The sequence below is a fragment of the Mugil cephalus genome, chromosome 2, assembly GCF_022458985.1.
Source record: "Mugil cephalus isolate CIBA_MC_2020 chromosome 2, CIBA_Mcephalus_1.1, whole genome shotgun sequence".
Lineage (NCBI taxonomy): Eukaryota > Metazoa > Chordata > Actinopteri > Mugiliformes > Mugilidae > Mugil > Mugil cephalus.
The window spans coordinates 24,500,742-24,524,423 of NC_061771.1; the positions used below are offsets into that span (position 1 = coordinate 24,500,742).

General features: G+C 41.7%; 1 protein-coding gene across 3 annotated transcripts in view; it reads right to left on the minus strand.

The window, feature by feature from the left end:
- rptor (regulatory associated protein of MTOR, complex 1) overlaps nt 1-23,682 on the minus strand; it is a 177,767-nt gene that overhangs the window by 143,589 nt on the left and 10,496 nt on the right. For all 3 annotated transcript variants that reach the window (XM_047578359.1, XM_047578358.1, XM_047578356.1), the window contains exons 3-4: nt 15,452-15,554; nt 12,207-12,289 (exon numbers count right to left, since the gene is read on the minus strand). In XM_047578359.1, the coding sequence (XP_047434315.1) occupies nt 12,207-12,289; nt 15,452-15,554 (186 nt within the window). The remainder of the gene's footprint in view (nt 1-12,206; nt 12,290-15,451; nt 15,555-23,682) is intronic.

The window sequence follows — 23,682 nt, forward strand, 5'->3', positions numbered from 1 at the left end:
ATAACTTGAATGTCACTCGTATGAGTGAACTCAGAGAAAACATAAAAGTCAGGTCCCCAGGCTAGTTTGAAAACCCCAAAGAAATTCACTTTACAATTACATAAATCAGCAAAAATGCAGCAGTTTTTCATATTTTTACATAAAGACAAATCAGTTTGTCCTGCTCCCTACACGTAGGTAACTGTGACGAGATCAGTCCTAGATTCCAACAGTGTGTACTGATGCTGACAAACAATGCAGAGGAATTTCTTACCTCTTCTACATGATTAATTACACCTATGTTGTTTGGGGCTTTCTTGGCCTGTTTAGGCATTTCTAATCACTGCTGCTGCTCCATCGGGTCGATGGAGCATCGCAACACATGCCGTTTACGAGGTGTTTACTGTCCGGGCTGTATTCACTACGTTGTTTCTGGGATATCATTCAGCAGTTCAGCGTCTGTATCCGTCAGTTCAACCCCTTCAACAGATGGATGTATCTGATAAATTATAATACAGTGAACCCTCGTTTATCGCGGGGGTTACGTTCCAAAAAGAACCCGCGATAGGCGAAATCCGTGAAGTAGTCAGCTTTATTTTTTTTCTGTTTTTTTTATCCCACGTGTTTCTTCTTCTTATTTTTAATTATTTTTATTTTTCATCTTCCTCCCTTTTTTGGTCCCTTAACTGGCGAGTTGTATATCAAAATGTGCGGTTCGATCGGGATCGGTATGTTATTACTTTTCTTTCCAAAATATTAATTTTTTGTGACGTAAGTCCCATTATTTTCCCATTGAAAATGAATGGGATGTCCGAAAAAAAAAAACACACGCAAAAAACACAGTTTTTTAAAGGTCTACTGCTCAGGTATACTATCACCCAGAGACTTCATTTAAACTGTAAAATGTACACACGAGCCTTGTGTATTAGTGTATTAACCTGTGTTTTGATAGAACACAATGTACTGTAAAATGCACTGTTAAAAAAAAAGCATAAAAAAACTAAAAACATCTGTGAAACAGCGAAGCTGCGAAAGGTGAACCGCGTTATATTGAGGATTCACTGTAATTTGAGTTGGTGTTGTTCGACAACAAGAGATGTAGATTGCTGGACAGTTTCACACAAAACTAAACTGCACTTCACAATCTTTAACAACAAACTTTCTGAACTTCTTGCAGAAGTGTCTCTTAAACGGACAAACATCACATGTGGAATTTATGGCGCAGTTTGAGCAGGATCGTATTGCGTACCGCATGTAATGTCTCCCGTTTGTCACAGCAGATGCCTGACACACGGTCCTAATCGGAGGAGACGAATGTGACTGCCAAACATTTCTGAATACTGGCCAAGTATCCATTTAACAGCTGCATCATTATAGCTTAAACAGTTTTTTAATACTGTGCCGTGAAATACAACCGGCATAAGACAAGTTATTATTCATAATGATCTGATGTTAAGGAAGTAGCAAGTTAAATATTTCCCCAACTGCATCCCTTCCCAGGGACAACTTTGAGAGGCACTTGGAGAACAAAACAAGACATATATATATATAATTTTGAATGTGATATTTCTGCTCTGGCTGGCTGCTTAGAGCTGTGTTAATAATAAGGTAAAGAAAGACAGCGACATGGGCTCTGGGTCATCAATGTGACAAAAAAGCAGGGTGGCAGGCGGTGAAGTGACTCAGACGACTTGCAAAGTCACCAGAAATATATTCAGGGATGAGTGGATTTTTGTCATTGCTTTGCTCCTCCACACTCTGAATTCACAGAGGCCTATGCTGATTGGATCCGCCCCCCGCCCCCCCTCTACCCCTCCCCAATTTGCACCATTGTCCTTCGTCACACCAATGCACCGCTGACTACGCTCTGCCGAGCTCGTTGAATTGGTGGCTAAACGCAATCACAGATCTCTGAAGTAAAAAATAGCTGAATGAACAGTGGGCGGTGTATCTTTTAGTCGTACTCCACTGTGTCACGTCCTGGCCTCCCATGTCGTCCCCTCCTGCTCCGCATCCTCTCCGCACGTTTCATGCCAACACATGCACACATCGAGCACATGGGTCTCAAACGCATACACTCAGGGTCAGGATGTAATAATAATAGTAACACACTCTTCCTTAGTCTCCGAGCACAGGAAGGTGAGTCAGTGTTTAAAGCAGAATCGATTTATTTCCCTCCTACACATAAAGTACACCTTCCATTCAGTGGTGTTTCTTTCTTTCTTATAGATTAATACTCAAGACATACAAAACGATCAGGGGCAACATATGAAATTATGCAGTGAAGAAAAGTGTTAAATCAGAATTTTTATACATTAGATTCTTCAAAGTAGGCACCTGTTGATAATTTTGTAGTGAACACCAACAAACACTACCCTTGCTACAGCGAATACATGTATCAGCTATCAGCAACTACAATTATAGCTCAAATAAATGTATCAGAGTCCCAGTTTGAGACACATCTCAACCTCAATGTGTTCAGAGGAGACTTCATGGCCATCACCATACAATCAAAGAAGCTACTACTGAGGAAGAACAACTAGAAGAAGAGAATTAGAATATGAGAGACTTTAATGATCCACGAGGGAAATTACTTTGTCACCGTAGCTTTGTTGCATATAAAAGTAAACACATATTAAAGAAAAATAAAAAGTGTAATCAAAAAATTTACAGTATTATCACTGTAAAAAAAAAATATACGAAAAAAGTTGGCAAAACTCATGTCTCATAAATGTCTCATATGGTTGTTTGGTCACTTGCGTAGCAAAAGCGGCATTGGATTGTGTCATCTCGTGGTGTTTCTCGTCAATGGTGTCTCCTTGTCGTTGTCCGCTGAGGGAAGGATGTAAACACCAACAAAATAGTGTCTGCCCACAGAGTCTGAAGCCGGGCACAGACGTACTGTGTCCTAAGCCAGGTCTCCAAAGCTCTTCTCATGACACACTCCCTCTGGGTCCCATCAAGCGCACACAGTCCATCCAACTCGCCGCCAAAGACCTCGCGTTCCCCTTGAGGACAGTCCTTGGACCAATGCACCACAAATGGACATTAGACCGGTGGAAATGTGGATTTTGGTCTGATGAGATTTTCGTTTACGACCACCATGTCTTTGTGACACACAGAAAAGGTGAGTGCTTGGTTTCTCCATGAAGCATGGAGGAAGAGTTGTGACGGTGCTTTGCTGACAACAATGTTTGTGATTTATTCAAAATTCGAGACACGCTTAACAGAACATGCCAGCGACATGCCGTCCCAACACTATGCTCTCAGTGGGATCGTCATTTGATTTTCACTAAAACAATGAGTTCAAACACACACCTCCAGACTACGTAAGGGCTAATTGAAAAAAATTAGTCAGATTACCAGATCCAGATCCAGATCCAGATCAGATAACCCGGCCTCTAACACTCAACCTAAACACAATTAAGATTTAAATCAAAGAGCGAAGGCAAAGCTGCCAATAAGTGCTCATCACCTCTGGGAACTCCTTCAACGCTGTGGGAAAACCGTCCCAGGTGACCACAACAAGAAGCTGAGAATAGAAAGAGTGCACAAAACTCTCATCACATCGAACGGCAGCTACTTAAAACATAAAATATAAAACATATTCTGGTTTGTGGTCACTACATAATTCCACATACGCCTTCGGCATTAACCTACAATGTAGAAATATACAAAACAAAGAAAAAACACTCAATGAACACCAGTAGACTTGACTGACCGGTGGCAATTACGGACGGATTTGTTCCAATAATTGCTCTCTTTTTTAAGCGATAACAATCCCCTTGATATCACAGAACAGATTTTATGCAGCTTTCGTGCAGTGGCCCAGTAAGACATGACAGGAGACCAGCATGCACAACAGCCGAGCCCTGGAAGCGAATTTCATTAGCAGAATAAAGTCGTCATTGGTGTTATCAGTTGCACCAGTGGGACTGGAAGTCTCTATAATGATGTGAATTCTTTTTGAAAACAGTCCCATCATTTGCAGATTTCTTTTAAGCGAAAATCGCCGAATGAAAGCCCAACTCATGGCTAGTTGTAATTGTAATTAAGTGGTAAGTTAACAAAAGGACTGATAACATTCCTCGTTCTGTCTCGAGGCATTTGTTGAATGTATCTTATTCCTTTATCGTTTATAACCCGTTACTATGTGACACAAATCTGCAGATATAATGCAGGAACGGTGTGTCATCTCGTCTCGCATGATGAAACACTTTAGGTATCTAAAAACCAGACCAAACCAGACCAGACCAGACCAAGAACACACCAGGATTTGAGGCCTGAGATATGTAACTTTTGGAGGTCTTCACGCCGTCTCTAGCCTGGAGAAGCGTCCGAACGTCCCCCACCTTATAATACTGTTGTCGGGACAAAAGCTGATCTGGAATCACCCCGATGGGAACTAATGATGAGATCTGGTGAGACGAGGAGTTACAGCAAAGTAGTCATACACATAATCTGAAGGCTATGGAGTTGAATTTGTTCACCCTGAAGGTTTGTAGGTCTATCCAATTGCATGGAGAGGTTGTTTTTTCCCCCTCTATCAGTTAAAACACGGACCATAATGAAATCAGACGGCGGGTTACACCAGACTGCATCACCTCCACATTTAATCACTTTCTTTTATCTGGAAAGGATGGAGCTTTGTGACTATTGAAAACACATCAACAAAAAAATATGTTGCTTTAAAAACAGCGAGATACGAATGATCAATGAACCGCATCAGTGCATTTAGAGTCTCGCCTACCAGAGCCCATACTAATCGCCATTCACCATAATCCAGAGTTACTCTCAATCAAACCATCAACACAATATGAAGGACATCCCTATCGATTGTGAGTGTCTCATTAAACGAGCGACTGACGTTTAATGAGACATTCAGGAGCTAATCAGCGGCAGAGAGAATCGATCAATAAGCGGCCTCTCTCCGTCCCACAAGGATCTAGCAGCTGTGACCTGTAGCCCTCCTCATAAGCAAATTGTTTTTAGATGTATTGGTGGGCTAGCCATAAGTCATCCAACGGGCTAATGGTTTTCTCTGTGGCTCCTACCGGACTGAGTGCATGAGGAAAGGCGAAGGGAGATCATTAAGATGGTTTCTGCATCGCGTTATTCACTCTGCAGCTTCCTGCACACGCCGGCCATCAGCTGAGCTCAAATGGGACTCAACTGATTTGGCAGCTGTGAGGGGACCTCAAAGGGAATAATGTAGTGAGCTGAGTGGTGTTGGTTATTGAGTTGGCAGTGTGGAGACGAAGTCCTGAAACCACCAAAGCTCATAAAAGGGTCGATTTATTTTTACTGTTTCTTTAGTTTTTGGTTTAAAATTTAAAACCCTGTGGAATTAGAATGTGGGAAAAGGCCATTTTTCAACCAAATCTCTCTCACCGACTGCATGCAAGTTGAAATAGAAATTTAGAATAATTAGCTCATCAGTAGCTTGGATTAACCCTGTGGGGAGTCTTTCAACAGGTACAGGGGAACGAATACCTCTGCACCCGATTGGATAGTCCTACAACGAATTAGAGCCATTTGTTGGAAACAAATTTAACCCCGGTGTATGATTATGTCACTATTACTCCTCACCGCAAGACTGCCGAAACGATTTGATTGGCCTGACAAACTTCACCTTCATTCATTGCAACTTCAGACCAATTTTCTGCTGCAAAGATTTTGCAGATGTGGCTAGCTTGTCGGCTATCTAATCAACATCTGACAAATAGAACCTCACACCATAATACCACAACAATTAGAAACAGGGTTGACGCCTACAAGTTGGTGTTATCATGTCAAACCTTTTGTCACAATAATACTAAGCAAAGTATCGACATTCTCTTTGGCTAGAAAATCGCTGCTGTTACTTGATAGAGATAAAAATGCTGCAGCAACAGCCTTACAGGATAAAAAAAAAAACGGGCCAATGCAATGGAGGTTGACACATCTGACTTAATTTGCCCCAAAGCTGGCTTCTACTATTTGGCTTTATGCAACTGTGCTCATAAACATGACCATCCACTCTCGACATCAAGGCAAATATCACGTGAGTACATACGATCTGTAGACATAATGGGCAGTCTTAACATCACGTCCAGGGTTTGATGATACTGAAGTTGAAATAATTTCATGTGCTGCACAAATAATCTTTGTTTGTGATTCATTTAGGCTACAAATGCCACTGTAGCTAATGTGACCAATGGAAATTAAAGCACCAAGAGCTACCTCGTTCGAGTATAGCACTAATTAGCAGTGATCCTTTCCCAGTATAGGCTTCTCTTTCACTGACACCCACTTAATTAATGGGTCCATTGTTCAAGCTGGAAATTCTCCCACAAGCTTCCTGTCATATATTGCATTTGTACTGTGTGCCCCAGGAATTCACAGAATAGACAGCAGTTGCCTGAAACCACATGGGTACAGTACTGCTGGAAATTCCCTTGCTGGTTCATCGTGGCTTGATTTCTGTTTGCTATGAACAGTGCTGCTAATTAACATGTCATTTGTGTCGCAGTCGCAGTTTCATACAGTCGCACACTGCCTGGACCTTAATTGAAGCTTGCATTAAAAAAAAAAAAAAAAAAAAAAAAAAAAAAAAAAGGACCCTTCTGGCAAAGTGCTTGAATGGTGTTTGATGGCACTGTTCAGCCTGTGCTTTCACACTGTGAAATAAGAGCTCAAGAGTTTTTGCAGTGCAGACGATCTGCCTTCAAGTCAAAAGAAGATTTTCTTTTTTGCCTATACTCAATTTACACAGCAATACAAGGACTGCAGACCCTGTGTACGCGTATACGAGTTAACATGCATTGTCAGGTAATCTAAAGAACAGAACACAAAAAGCATTCATTTGAGAAGATGTAGCACCAGTTTATTTCCATAAGTTTGGGGGTCTCCTGAGAGTTAAGATAGTGGTCAAAACCAACGCAACAGATGACGCCATGTCTTAAGTCCCCTTTGAGAACTGAAATCAAGATATCCTGAATCTTTTACCTCAGACAAACCTTTACCTGCCCAGCAAATACCCAAATCTGGTTACGCTGAACAGATATCAAAGCTACCGGAAACAAAGATGCAGCAACTGTGAGTTTGCCTTTGTCTGCAAGAGGCGCCAAAGCGAACATGTTAAATTGGCCAAAAAGCCGACTGCCACAGCCCTTACACTCCATGACCCGAACTATTTTGAAGACCAATCTATCATTAATTTTAAGACTTCAAAGATTTTATAAAGTTCCCTCCAGATCCACGGTTTCCACAGCCTCCAAACATAAAAGACCAAGTAAGAAATGAATAAGATTTGAACTTTTGTAGCCACTTCAGAGATAACATGGATGACACTCCTTCGTGACATCCAATTGACAAAACTGGCACGACAACTGCACCGCTGACTCATGTTCATTAAGTCTAGGAGAAATGTAAAGGTCTTGTCACGGCGCTTTAAAATAACAGAACACCAGAAGAATGTTACATTACCCAGGTACGAAGAAAAATAGGTCGCATCATTACATTCTACATCATCTCTAAGGTGATAAAAGAAAACCTCAAGTCTTATCAGCAGGAAAGTGTTTGAGGTGCAGCTCACTTATACATAATGCAGAGACAGTTAGCCAAGCGGACAGCAGGGGCTTGCAGGTTGCAGCCAGGCAAGAGAGCTAAACACAGAAAGAGGAAGGGATGGAGGGAAGGGGGGATGAATGTTGATGCCATGAAGACCCAGGAAGAAAGCAGAACTAACCTGTTTGGAAGCGGCAACATGTTCAGTAGTTTATCTTGATAACAAAGAAGCATCAGGCATGTCAAGAGGGGAGTGTTTCAAAATGGATTCGCAAACATAAGCCAGAGAGAAACGGAGGATGACATGCACAGAGAAAATGAAGGTGAACAAGTGAGGCTTGAAAGAGAATAGCAAAGCAGTGGAGGCATATCGAGGTGGAAAACCCGCTGAATGCTAAGGCTAGCTTCTCGATGACGTGTCCGTGAAGAATAAGCCGTCTTCAACTGAATCCACTGTATATCCACTGTCAAAACTACAAGGAAGGAAAATCCTGAAGCTCAGCAACAAAGATGGCCGACAAATTTTAGAAGACAGCTCTATTTTTTTTTATAATTTTCTGTCAGTAATTCAAGATGACAATTCAAAATGACAAGCTTAATATTTTCAAATCAGGACTTTTAGTATTTTGTTAATAAGATGCCGATCGTATGACATGTGCTTTTTGTAAAGTAATAATCAATGAGGACTGACAAAGTTGCAAAAAGCCTATAAAAACACAATAGGGACACGGCTCAGGGAATATCTTTATATTCATCTTTGGATTCTTAACAAGGTTGTTTATGTTCGTTGTTTATTAACACTGACAATGAAGTTGAGATCTTAGGCCTTATATAAGGCCTGTACATAAGTCAGGGAAAGACTTTGCATGTATTTTTCGTAATTACAATGTGTTTACAGTAGGAGTGACAAAAAAGCCAGGAACAACACAGGTCCCTGGTGGAGTCATGAATTCAACGGGGCTGCGTGGAACTGGTGAAGCCAACATATTACAATTAGTCATTGCATCGCCTATCATCAGCTTAATTTGCATGGATCTCAGGGACAATTACGGTTTAATTTATTACGACATATTTATTCATATTTAAACATATTTAAACTGCTATGTCTGTAAAGTCTACAGCAGCACAACCGACTACCGTAATAATTGTAGACTACGCGCATCTTTTTTTCTCATTCATAAAGCTAAAATTGGGGACTGTCCCTAGAAACTGGGGAAGTCTGGTCACCCTAAAAAACAGGAACCCAAACAACCGACACAGCACCTTTTATTTGGCATAAGTTTTCTCGTTCTGCTGCTTCATTCTTTCGACCTTTCCATCTTCACCACACCTACAAGTGACACAGTCACACCATGCGTGTTTAGAAGCACTACACTGAAAATGGTCCGGTCTGAAACAGTGTCTCGCAGAGCAGCGTTCAGTATGCTGTATAATAAAACAGCCCCATATCTCCATATCATAACGGTATCCTGTATGAACCGGTATACCACCCAGCCCAACTCTACATATCGGTACTTTCCATTGAAAATGCGTCATAGCTTGTTGCATGAATGTTTAGCCTTTTGCCAGTGTTGGGACTAGTTTGGGTTTCGTTTCCTGCACCGGTGGCATTAGTCGAACCACTGCCTGCAGCTCTTCAGCCGATTCAGAGAGATATCTCGGATTCACCGTTCAGCTGAGAACCATTGCATTGAAAAAGAAGCAGAAGTGACAAAAGCAAAACAACGAAGCTGGCTCTTCTCGTTTTGAACTGATTCAAATATGTGAATACTGCCGAGGATGAATAAAGCGTAGAGCAACTGGTCGTCGTGACATCAGCTTGGAATAAACCGTTCAAAACCCGCTTGAGTGTATGGAACGCAACAGACGAGCTCCTGGAGCCAGGTGTGCTGCAAGGTGGAGGTCTCAGCCAACCAGCAATGGCTCTCGACACAAAGCATGTAGAATAATCAGGATCTACTGTATAAGAACTATGAAGAGTAAGAAGATGTGAAGTGAGGATGTGCACAAAGGGGCATGGATTGAAAAACACATCTCTTTCATGTGAAGTTGAAAATTAATATGAAGAAGAGACAGAGAGAGATGTTTTAAAAAAATAACAGGAGGTAGAGTTGGTAGAGAAAACCGGTTGGTCAGTAAGTCGGAGTTGACCGTGAGGTTTCCTGTAAGAAAACTGAGAAAGGGATTTGCGGCTGGCACATCTTAAGTTTCTCCTGGAACACATCAACACCGCATGAAGGAAACGCGTGGGAAGAAACGTTGCTCTTATTTGCGGTTTTGGGTTTAATATTTAGCCTTTCTGACAAAGCAGATAATTACCGCAGTGTAAATGATAGCTTTGTCAACACTTTATGTAAGGTGTGTTGGCGAAAAGCTGCTCTCCAGCATGGTGCTGCAGAGCGGTGAATCCTCAGGCAGCGAAAAGCAACAGCTTTTCTCACCCTCCCACTCCTCCTACCGTTCGCTGCTGACCTCTCGGGTCAAACGAGCCCGAGCCTACATTCCTTTAGCATCGCTCCCTCTCTGGGACGTCTCTTCCTCCGTCTCCTGTTACCTCACGTGTTCGTTCGGAGCCATCTCACCCAACAGCCGCGCGTTGTTATATTTTAACTTCTACCGCCTCACGACGAGATTCGTCTTTCCACAAGATGGTGTCCATTTTTTAAGGGAACCCGCTGTCTACTGCTGCACTAAAACCTGCCCCGTCCCCAGTCCCTCTCCTCTCCACCAGCCTCCACCACACCTTAAATTCATCCGTGCTCCTCTACCCTGAGAGGCCACCTTCAGATTTTTCACTTACGTAAAACCAAACACACATTTTGCTGCCAAGTCTCCACAACAACAACAACAATAATAATAATAATAATAAAGTGCGGATATCAAATCCACCACATTCTGAGAAGATTTAAAGCATATTCGCAGGTGGTTTGGGACGCAATTTGGATCCAGCGCCTGCGAATGCGACTCACCTCAAGCACTCGGATCAGATTTTCAAGCACACAGCTTATGTTATTGCACTAATCCCAACAGGCAGGACACAGAGTATATTTCTCACAGCGGGATGCACAGAAAAAGATATATGGATGAGTTGAAAGCAGCTAACGCTAAAACACCGTGCACAGTTTAAAACAACCACATGAAGGCAACTGAAATAATATTATATTCGAAGTTGTTGTGGAGCTTCGAGCAGCAGGACTGACGCTGTACGTCAGCAGCGTATAAACACCACGGGAGAGTCCATGTTTCAACCTCTGCGGTGGTTATTCACAGCGTTGCAGTGGAGGTAGCTCAGCTTCACCAAAATAAACACAAATGCAGTCACACGAAACAAACCGGTCATGTTTAATGAATGGGAAGAGAGCAGGGTCACCACGTGACACAAAAAAAGGAGTAGTTTTAATGAGGGAAGATTTATTTTATTCTTTTAACCCACGAAAGAAGAAAAAAAAAAAAAACTGATCATGATCATCAAGTAGCGTTGGGATGTGGGTGTCTTACCAGCTGCACTACTCAAGTGTTAATTGGAAGAACATATTATCCCCAGCCCTATAACCACATCTACAAAAACAAATAACAAACATAATTTCCCCTCATAGGGCAAAGCAGCTGCTGCAAAAAGATGCACACACAAGAAACACGTTTAGATAAAAAAGGAAGAAAAACAAAAAAGAAACTAACAGTACACACAGACCAACGAAGAAGTCCATCACCCAGGTTTGGAGTGCATGTAAATTAACCTGCGCATGTATAAACCCAACTTTTATTGCCCCGTAACTGGAATAAAACCAACCACAACCTTTCTTTGTGTTGGATAAAGCAGTGACGGAGAATGTGTGTGGTGGATTATTGATAATACACTTTTTCAAGCAGACATTTGCATTTGGAAAAGATGTTAACACCTGGTAGCCAGTTCTTGTTCTTTGCATGAAGCCACGCATATAAATCAAATTTTGAAATTTTAGGGTTGACCACAGCACGATAACTCGCCTTTCTTTTATGATTACAGGAAATAAGAGCATCATTGAATTGAAAAGGTTTGTCTCGGACGCAACTGACGATACACTTCCATAACAGCTATAATATAAGAGGGGTTAACACGGCCTCTGAATGGAAAGTTCATCTTCACAGATAATGACAGATTTTTCTCTCAACAACAAAGTTATCAGAGTTTAGTGTCAGTGCGAACTGAGTACGTGGAGTATCAAATGCCTCTTATTCAGTACAGAGAGGACCCAGATGAAACGAGAGAGCTGAAGGAGTTTTTTAGGTCGCGAGGAGAAAACGAAGACGGAGCGCAAACACGGAGAGGCAATAAAAGGCCGCCGCAATATCACTAGGTTTGTGAAAAGCTTTCGAAACTGGATTGTCTCCAAATAAATAAAGTGGATCGAATCGGAAATCAGTCGCAGTGCCTGGCCCTGCTCATCAGCACGGATCCAAATACACTCAGGAATGTTTTCTAGAAAAACCTCAAAGACTCAAAAGATAGTCTGTGTTTCAGATTATCCATCGTGTTTCGCCAGAGAGCTCTCAGCTGTGCATCGGCTGTGTGCCCGGCCAGGAGTTAGGTGAGAGAAACCAATGACACCTTCAGAGATACCTCACTTCTAAATCTTACCGGCGGCTTAACAGATGCCACGTCTTTGATTCATTTAGTTGGGATGTGTGACCCCACTCACCCTGGGCTGCCAGTTTTCATACTGCTTCTGCAGGTTGGCTCCGATGGTCTCCAGGGCTTTCTGCGGACTCATCGACAGAGGATCTGGCAAAAAAAGAAAAGAAAAAAAAAAAAACACACACACGCATCACACAAAACAGTCATAGCTGAGCTGAAAGAATGCAAAGGCAATCTGGAGCTGACAAACCAGCCTTATGATCACAGATTTAACATTCAGGCGAAAGGATGCAGGCGAGCTATGAGCTGCAGTCTGTAGTTTTGATTTTAATGTTTCAACAAGAAAGGAATATTTCTTATGAGATCAGGAGCGGGGGTTTGGAAGAATAGTCGCCGGCCCCTCAGGTTGAAATATTGATGAGAGTGAATCCATATGGGCCGAAGAATAGCGGAATATAGATTGAAGACGGATCATATTGTGCTCAGCAGGCAGAGACAAATGTATTGGCAAGTTTGTGGGAGATACTGATACGCTTTATCCATAGAATTAAACCGCTGCTGCCCTGATGAATGGGGCCTTCTTACAATGCATTATCGTGACATGAAGAAACCAAATATAGAGGCTTGATGCGTCAAATGCAAGCAACATTTATGTGCATCTAAAACCTTTAGAAAGAAAATGTATAGAACGCGATGGCCATGATAGCGATGACCTGCGCACATTTTAGTCAGACTTACTGACGTTTTCATCTGATTAATAATGCGCTCTGCTCGAAATCCTTGTACTATAGGCTGCATTTATTCATTTATTTATTTATTTATTCCCTCTCTCATGGTCCTAACGCTTCACGGAGCAACTTGCAGTCGCCATGAGGTCACATCCTGTTCCTATAGCGTCAAATAATTAACTAAAATGAAACTTCTCAGAAAAATAGGCACTAGAGCGTGCATCCGATTTATATTAACTACCTAAAATCACAGAAATCAACCTTGAAACAAATGTATTTGACGTGTACTTTAGTGTTTTAGTTTGCCCCAAGTCCCAACGAGAAGGGGGAGCTTGTGACCTATACTGGAGCCAGACACAAGGGGGAGCTCTACTTGCTTTGGCTTCGCTTTTTGAGGAGCAGTTCCATCGTCCGTCGGTTTACAGTCTATGGGTGATACAGAGACACTGTTGGATAGTCCAACAACCAATTAGAGCCATTTTGTTGTAAACAACTTGCATGCACAGTGGATGCTAGCTACACCAGCCTCATACAGCTAGCTATACACCACAGAGCTATTACACAGGTATCTAAGTGTATTTGCTGTTATTTATTCTGCACATCTCAGAAAATAATAAAGAAATAGGGTGATACTTTTTTTCAATGCTGGTCTAAAAGGGACATTTCACTATGTGCAGATGGCTCAAGAATGAATAAGAGGATAAACACTATCATGGACAATACTTCAACCTTCAAATATCCCTGAACGCCTTCACAAAAACCAAGTGGCAGGCCTCAGTGGCAATGTCCGTGTCCTCTGAAGCCACTGAGAAAGTTTCTGAAACTTTAAGATCTGTGTTCCTTGAATGCTTGAATGTGCTTCCTTGACTCCTACCAGTCAGACGGTCTCAGGGGGAAACGAACAATGGTTCTGAGAATCTTATTCACTGGAGATGGCTCTTTCTGCCACACTGGACGGTTCTACGCGGGGACTTACTACTTCATCCCGATGTGACAGAGGCCTCACGGGAAGAAGGCTGAAAATATCCCTAAACGCAAAGACAACTTCAACTGTCAAGTAAAAGATGACATTATTACTGCATGCCAAATCGCTATTTAACCGCTTGATATTTTTCAAATATTTGACCCAACGGAGAAGGTTCTTTTCTGGTCTAGTGAAATAAAATCCATATCTGAGCCTCTGTAATGTCAAAGTAACACTCTAGCTTAGAGCGCTGGCTCTGTAAATGCTAACCCCTGACAACGTCCCATGAGTTTATCACTGTATGCTAACGTGTTAGCGTGGCTCTAAACGGAAGTAAATGGATCAACGAACGAACACTTGATAGTTTAATAATTTTCCTACTGAATTGTACTCTATTGCCACATGTACCTATTATTTAGGCAACCCTGTGTCAGTCAATGGGCTGGTCTAAATAACAGAAACAGTTTCCAGTTTAACAGCACCACAAACTACATCCTTTAAGATGACCATTCTCACCTTTCTGACAACATAAACTCAACATTTTAACATAAAGGAGGATTTAGTGCAGGACTTTTATATCTATTTTATCTTTTTTTTTATTATTTTATTAAAACTACGAGTAATCAGCCCTGAGTATGTAATAAATAAATAAATAAATCACTAGGAATACTTGTGCAAGATTTAAAATAAATAAATAACATAAAAATGAGGCAATCCTCCACAAAACACGTGTGTCTGGGAGGTTCTTGTTTGGACTACTTGTTTCCAAGATCCTAATCACGTCGAGTTTTATGGATGTGTAAATAATACACGCCGTATCTTTTCCAATATGAATGCAAAACATCAACAGCGGTTACCGTTAGCTGCTTTCTCATCAATAGTTTTAACATCCAGCCCTGATGAAAAGCTACTTACTGCTCCCGATTTTCCCTGCCGTCACTTTCAGTTTCACATTTTCACATATTTCTGTTTGAGATAAACAACTGAACCAAAACGACGGCCTCACGGTGACATATTATCACTGATGTAACCACCGCTGTCATCGGTGTGTTTCAAACACCCTCACCTGGGGCGAGCCAGCCGGGGGGGGGGGGGCGCTCAGTCCCCAGCTTGGATGTAGGAAGCCTTTATGGTACATGAATCTAACATCCTGGGGCGCGGCCATCTTGGTTTCTTTCTCCACAGCATTAGTCGGTTTTAAATGTTTGCTTGTGTGGGGGATAAACAACACATCTTTGTTGCCCATTGTTCCCTCCTCCCAGTTTTATGGCACTTCCCAACTATCTGCTCTCGAACAAAGGCAGAAATAACTCAATTTATGAAACAGCTCTGATTGTTTTCTTTGCATCCGAGTGTACTTACAATCCTCTTAAGACTAACGAGGGCTCATTCTCTTAGTGTGTGTATGATATCCGTGCACTACTGTTTAATTGAGTTAGGAGTCAGAAGAAACTGCGACATCTTGGATGCATACTGTTCCCAACGTATTTGTTCACATTCTGTCACATTCTTAGCATAAAAACATATATCATTTTTGTGATTTTAACCTCCTTAAGAGCAAATGTTCAGGTTGTATATTTTATGGTCATATTTAGGCGTCAGTGTGGACTCACTCACCTATCCAGCACTCCAGTCTGGCACAGGGGGAGGTCTTGACCACATCAGGAGGGTCCACCCCGACGTTGAGACACAGCACCAGCGCTACACTCACAGTCTTCATCTGAGGTGGGAGACAGAGAACACAACATCATCCAACAGCAAGTCTTCACCGTCCTGTGACCTCAAAGGCGTCTGTCAGGTGGATACAGGTGGCGATGATACAGGCTTGAACTGGGTTCACCGTGTGTATTTAAGGGAATGAATACAACGCCGAGTCCGTCATTTAAATCGATGCATCCAAACACAATACAACAAAAGATTGACAAAACACCAGGTAAGGAACACCAACGTGGAAAACCGCAGCGGCAGGAAGTGAAGAGAAAGAAAAACAGGCCATCGAAACAGAACAAACATCGATCCATGGATTATGTGGCAAGTCCCGAAAACAAGCAGGTTGGCTTGGTCAGGCTGCAAAGCACGAAACTTTTCCCTAGCAGTGAGCAATTTGCTCCTTCTTCCCTTTCAGCCGCTCAGTAGCACTTTTCGTGTGTTACAGCAGACATCAGGCTTTATGAAAACCTGTGGCTCAACCCCGCAGCTCCAGTGAGTTTGACTGAGGACGCTGCCAGGACGTACTGTTCTAAAAGGACGTGCATCTCCTAAACATCGCATACGGCTACGGAGGACTCTGGATATGTTATCTCAGAAAAGATTTAACGAAAGGAAAACCAAAACAAGCTCTCCACTACTACACATTACTATTTTTATCTTGTCTGTGAAAATGACTAAACGAGAAACTGGTACAGAGTGGAAACATGACAAGAAACTCCAGCTACTTAGTGAAATCCCTACAGTCGTAACCGTCAGAAAGCTAAAGCTACATTCAGATGTGACTAATGTTAGAAAGTGAAGTGTAGAATGAAATATGCACGATGCTCCTCTGTAATTAAATGTACTGTTCTGAGCAGGAGATGAATTTGAGTCAGGAAACAATAATAATAATAATAATGATAATCATCTAGCTCAGCCAAACGGAACAAACAAAATGATCCTGTTTTGATAGCTTCAGTGAGACCTCCAGTGTCGACAAAGACAAAACGCCAACTGCGTCAGCTGCTTTGTAACTTCGGCCCTTTGAAGACTAGGTAAGCCCCAAATATGACCTCATATAACTCTAACTCGAACAGGTCTCTGTTTTGCACCTAAATCAGCGCTAATCTGCTGAGGCATGAACTCCACTGGACCTCTGAAGGGGTGCAGTGGTACCTGGCACCAAGACGTTGGCAGCAGACTTTTTTTTGTTGTTGGGGCCTCCATGGATCAAATTTTATTTGTCCGGCACATCCCACACATGGTGAATTGGACTGAGATTTGAGGAACATGGAGGTCCAGTCAACCACTCAAACGTGTTATTGTGTTCCTCAAACCATTCTGAAAGAGGCGACAGCCATCAGAGGAAAGAGTGTACATGGTTTGTCATTAGACGGGGTCGGCATGGACACTCTAACTGGTTTGCCGCTACGCAACCTCATACAAAGGCAACACATAGCAGTCCACCCTCCCCACAAGCATCAGTGAGGTCTGTCACTGGTTGACCTCGTTTTACTTCCTTAGACCACTTTTGATAGGCGCTAACCAGTGTAGACAAGTTTGGGAGACGCTCTGACCAAATTGCCAAAACATCACAATTTGGTCCTCGGCAAAAACCTCCAATTTTCCACCTTAGAGGACAAAATGTTCCCCTGCTGCTTATTACATACACTGCCCCCTGACAGGTGTCATGATGAATTGAATTGGTGTTAATCACGTCACCTGTCATGATTTCATGGCTGATTGGTGTAGACAAGGGTATGACATGTAATCACCATTCAGTTTCCTTCTTCTAAAGTGTGACAGCACCACAAGGGCAGCTCTGTCAGTGTTAGGGTTGTGTTCTATAAGCCGGGTTCTATAACCAGCCGATATCCTCCAATCATAAAACACGCCATGTAGGTCAATGCAGCACTACCTAGTGACCTTTAGCAGGTGGTGGTTGAATACATTCTGTGTGTACAAGTAGACTCGTAGCATGTGCGGAGTGTCTATTGTGGGTTATGTGACGTGACATGGCTGAGCAGGAGGACTGCTGTTGTGAAAGTAATTAAGGCAGGCTGTGCTTTCCTAACAACCAAGTAAAAGGTCAGTGTGCCACGGTTCTCAGCAGAACAAGACTCAACATGAACATGCACCCTAACACACACACACACCCACTGCATCACAGCGCATCGCATCACTTCTTTTTCACACCATCTCCTCACCCATCGCCCCATTCTTGCCGGTCTGGTGTATGTCATGAACCCGTCCTCATGAATAGGAACTGATATACCAGTTTTCTGCTCGGATACACAACTGTATTAGCACAATGCTCCAGCCGTTGAGAAGAACTAAATGAATGTGACAGCACCATTACAGAACGGGTTGTGACATTTCCAAACAAGCCTTGGAGTCTGCAGCTATGCTAAAGGCTCTTAGCAGTGACACTAGATCATGCTCGGATAAGATCATCCCATATTGATCGAGCAGTGGGGATATTTACAGTGTACAGTTTATTTACAGCAGAGGGGACGCAAATCTGTGCTAAAGGAAAAGTCGCCAAAGTCCAGAGGTACTTTAGATACTTCAATGTGGGTTGAATTTGGTGTCTATATAATCAAAATGCATATAGTGTTACATTTTTCCCCAACAACAGATAATTAAATGGGTATTTAACAGGATAGAAACAAATGGTGCTATCCTGGAGGCCTGCCCAAACTTCCACCACCCTCAAGGGTTTTGCGACAGAAAGCTGGTCAGGAGTCGCTCCAGCAAAGATCAAATCACTTTGTGCAGCCATGAACGGACGAGTAATGGAGATAAGGTCATACCTAAACTGAGCACCGTGAAGTTGAATTTGTTTAACATGAGATGGTTCTGATTGGTTGGAGGAATAACCAATTGTGTGCACAGGATTTTTTTCATCTCTGTATCGGTTGAAACGCCCTGTAATGAAATAGAAATGGCGCATTACCGTAGGTAGATAAAGATACCCTTGCATAAAACAATATATTGGCCAAATTAAAAAAAAAGTCAGAATTTTATCCTGAGGGCATAATGAATGTCTGTACCACATTTTATGGCAATACATACAATTATTTTCTATTTTATTTGGATAATGCTTATTTTATTTTAATTTTATTTTTATCAAATCTTCCAACTAAGCTACTGGGATCAAGAAATGTACCTTGTGGATCATTAATCTTAGTCTATAAAGTATATTCAAAGCCATAAATCCAAACCTTGTAGTGGGCTCATTTGGCTTCATCTTTTGGGGAAAATGAATATACGGACGAAGCTTAACATGACACTCCATCTCAGACCTGATCTATCATATATTTTATTCTACAAAAAAGCACTAAATATTTACTGCACTTTTAAGAATAGATGGAAAGTTGGCACCAACGAAGAGTTATTATTTAATAGAGCATTTCTTAAATACGAAGTATTCTAGCAGGTAACACACTTGCAACTCCAGAATATTAAAACCAATAAGAGATACAGTACGCATCTGAAAACCTCTGGGGAAACCTCGTGTTTGTTGTCATCGTTCACATCAATGAGCGTACCCTTAAATCCAAGGATATACTGGAAGTTGTTTCACGAAGACTTGATTTCATGGACTACATGAACACAGCCTCCTCAGTCACCACATCAAACGCTCATCGTGGTACCATGGGATGTTCATTTCCTTCATCTTTAAAAGAAACAGAGTTTTTCTTTCAAGAATGACCTCATTGTTCCAACTGACGAAAAAGTCAATGAAGACGGAAGCAGCTTGAAAAGCAAACAACATCCTTACTCATATGAACCAACTGATACGTAATGGTGCCTTTCCAATGGTCTTGTCTAAAGTTTGGCGTTGCCCCATCTAACTTGACATTAAGAAAAGTTGGATGCAGATACATCTTGAGAAGTCACTATTACCAGTAATCTTACTCTGTACTGGCTCAAATCAAATGACCTTATGCATCACACAGACGTGTCTGCCATTTGAATGAACACGCAATGCTCCTTTTTTTAAAAAACTGAAAGAGACTGAATTCCGCCTGATTTATTCATTAACATGCATCGTACCTATCCGCTGTCAGCTCTGCAAAACATCCACACCAACACCCCGGGAAAAATACTTTCATATCTAAAACCTTTGACAAGGACACAGACTCAGTGTGGGAAGAGCCAGATCTGGTTTGACCTTTAAAATAAAAGATGTGAAACGGCAGCACATTGCAGCGATGGAATAATCCAAAGTCTGGACAGAAGGAACAAATGTCGAAGAAACATAAACATCGTTGTCAATTTTTCTGTTCTATTAACATTTTTCATGTAAAACACAAAAAAAACGTACATAGCAGTAAAAACCACTTCAAGTGGTCATTTGTAAGATAAGACATAAAAAAAAAAGACCTCGACAATACCACTTGAGACAGGTCCTGCCTTTAAGGTGGGTCATGTTTACCATGTCCATGAGAATCCAGAGTCCAATGTATCACCATTTACAGCTTTTGTATGACATAGAGTTTAGTTTTATAATATCTCAGCTCATCTTCTACTACTGCTTAATCCTTCATAAGGGTCGCGGGGGTTTCTGGAGTCTATCCCAACTGTCATCAGGCGAGAGGCCGGGTACACCCTGGACAGGTCGCCAGTCTATTACAGGGCTAACACAGAGTCAAACAACCATTCACACTGACACCTAGGGTCGATTTAGAATCAACATTTAACCTAACGAGCATGTCTTTGGAGGACGACCTGGTTTTATAATGCGTCCAGTGAAATTGCGCATATTCCCAACAGCTCCATCCTTCCATTATGTCTTTGCATTTTAAACCTAAATTAAGTAACCCAGGAATTAGCCTGATACTATTAGCTTTGTAGACCCAGTGTTCCCGTGACTGCCAAAAATTTAATTTGAAGACCACAAGCGAGTCCATGTGGTGTCTAGTCGACCCTCAGTCCAAAGTGAGAGGATGAGGTGGCAGCGCTTTCCAAAGAGCGCTCATTTCTTTTAGATTCCAGCCTCTTGTCAGTTTTGCATTGCAGAAGCTTGATGCAGGTCAATACCAGATAATCGTGCAGGTCCTGGTGGTTGGTATCTAACAATGGAGGACATGGACAACAGTTGCTCCAACGTTCATGCACTACAGGAACTAAACAAAGTCAAATTAAGTTACAAAAAGAGCACTATTTTGGATCTGCAGCTGTCACAGTACACTACATTTTTTCCCTGGTCTTGCTGTCAGTTAGTAGTTGCTAGTTTTTAATTAAACTCCAAACCGGTTAGAGTCGACATCTAAACACAGACATTAGCGCATCACAACACAACACCTCACAAAAGTAATGATTTATCATAAACAGCAGTGACCCCGTCTAAAGAAAGGTACTACATCTTACAAATTGCTCCTTTTAAGGTACAATGAGGTATAATGAGGTACAATGGACAATACTCGTAACCGTGTTATCACACTGGTGTGAAGCATGATTGCAATCTACTGACAACAACACAGCAAGATCATTTATACAAACAGCCAAGATGACATAATCTGTTTCAAGGGCTGCCTCCATCACAGTCCATTAACAATGTATTAGACATTCATTTGCATGACAATAATGCGGATGAATGAGGGATGGTGCTCTCTTATTGCAGCTCAACCGTCGCGGTGCAAACTGACACTTGAAAGAGACGGTGCACAGGTGTGCAGCTCAGCCTTTCTTACAGATTCATCCGTGGTCGACAAAGAGGCAGAGTTCAAACAAAAACGCTGTCCTCCGTGGTTTAGAAATGACTGACTGGCTATCAGCTATAATGCTGGCAAATCTCCACAGCTCAAAATGAATTAGTTAACACCCCGAGGGATATTTTCAGACTTAAGATCTTGATTAACTGTAGAGTCCAAACGGGCAATAAAATGTGAGATAAAGGAATGTCATGATCGTTTTAACATTGGATATTTTAAAATGTTGGGTCTGATCTGATTCTTTGATTCACTACTGTCAAGCACTAGTTGCATCCTATTATTACTACTGATTACCGCTATTATTTGTACTGATTCAAAACTCCAAATTTTAATAAGCTTCAGTTATTGATACAGGTTGAATCAATGTTTAAACAACTTATACTGAACTCAATCTTGAACCCGAACAGAAGGCAGAATAAATTTAGCCCTGCTTTCTGTGAATTTTTTTTATATAATATAATAAAAAAAAAAAATAAAAAAACAGAAAAAGTAAGATGTGTGGGGAGATTACCAAATGAGAAAATAAATAAAATTATACTGAAACAAAAAAATAAAAAACAAAATATATTCCACCAATAAAATGAATAAAATAAAATAAAAATGTTCATTATTCATTTATGCCTTTAAATCAGTAGGCTGGAACCCTCTCCTCTACAATGTGACCTATCTCCACCTGTGCGCGGTAGACTCAAGCTGCTCTGGCCTTTTGTTGCACTGATAAAAAACAAGCGTCTGTCCACTCTGAGGAACGACTGGTTCCCATAGGTAGACGTTCATCTGTGATGACAGTGGCGGTGACGCTCTGGCCGTTACATTCTGACGCGGTCAGGACATCACAAGGGAGACCACTCATCTTGGGGCGTGATTTTTTGTTTGACCGTTACAGACATCAAAACTCGAAATATTAGAGAATAATACATCAACGGATGATGATGAGGTGAGACATGAAGTGAAAATTAAAAGCATCAGAAAGAATTAAATGGACATAAGAAGAAAGAATGAAAGCAGAGCAGATTCTTATCCTCCCAGCTGTGAACAAAGCACCTTTTGACACAGAAGAGGTGATTGGTTTATTTGATATTGTGTTAATTTGCCATTTAGTACTAATCTGAGAGGAAAGCCTGACAAAATGAGATTTTAACACGGGCAGCGCTGGACCTCATAGATTTCCGTTAATCTCAGGGATCCTCCATCTGCGCGAGAGACGAGGAGAATAAAGGAGGACGTGTGTTCACGACACTTTCCTCTACACAGTCTGCGATAAGAAAAAAAAAAAAAAAAAAGAGTGATGGAACAGAAGAACAAGTGGGAACGAGAGAGACAGAAAGAGACGGATTGTGTGACCGAGTATCTCAGTGTGTGTGCGTGGCTTCCTGGTTCAGGTCCGTCCATGTAATTGGTTGCCGTCCGCCTCTCATTAATAACTGCACGGGACTCCAGGGGATTTTCCTACTTTTTCCCTCCGTGCTCTTTTAAGTCTCCCATACAAGCCTCAGCTCCACTGGCTACGTCGATCAATGGCCCCTGATTAATACATTTGTTAACCCCCCCCCCCCCTCCCACACACACATAAATGAAGGTTATTAAAATGCTGGAGAGTATCGATCTCTACCGGGCGTGCCGGGAAGCAAAGCGTCAGGGATCGGACACTTAAGCTGAAAATACAGATATATGCCAGTTGTGCTTCTAATCGTTTTACTTTTGAAATATTAGGAGTCCCGGATATCTAAATCTAATGTACGTGTGGAAAACGCAGTGCAAGTTCATGAGCGGAAACGGAAGAAGGAAAATAAAAAGAAAGGCCTTCTCAGTTCAGCTCAGCAGTGAGACTTTAAGGTTTTACGTTATAGCAGCTTTATGCTGTTTCAGTCTCAGTCACAATTAACTACAACCAGGCTACTGAGTTACTGCACGTCAGCCGACCCAAACCCCCGTCCAGTAATCAAAGCCTCAGACAGCACATCAGTCCACGGAGATGCATAAAAGCTAAATGCGCTCTCTAAAATGTGAACTCTTGTGAGATGCAATTTACCACACATTCATAATTTTCAGTTTGTTTCTTTGTTTGCTCCGACACAAACCACACAGGAGCTGACGTTAAACTCTTGTTTCACTGCGTGCAAGGACAATAAAGGCATCCTGGCTCTGATGAAATGGAAAACTAACAATGCAAACCCTTTTTAATATCGTATTCTGAGAAAGGTAAATCCTCCCATGTGTCCCACTGAAAATCACTGGCAATGTGTCTCGGGTGTGGGTCTCTTAAACAGTTAAAGAAGTTTTAAAAGATGTTCACTGAGGCATCTTTTCACTTCCAAGTACAAATGAATGGAAGGATTTATTCTTATGCTACATAGGTAATAATAAAAGATTTATATTAAATCATCATATTGTAACACAGGTAGACGATTACAGTAATTTCATATAGGACAAAAAGCT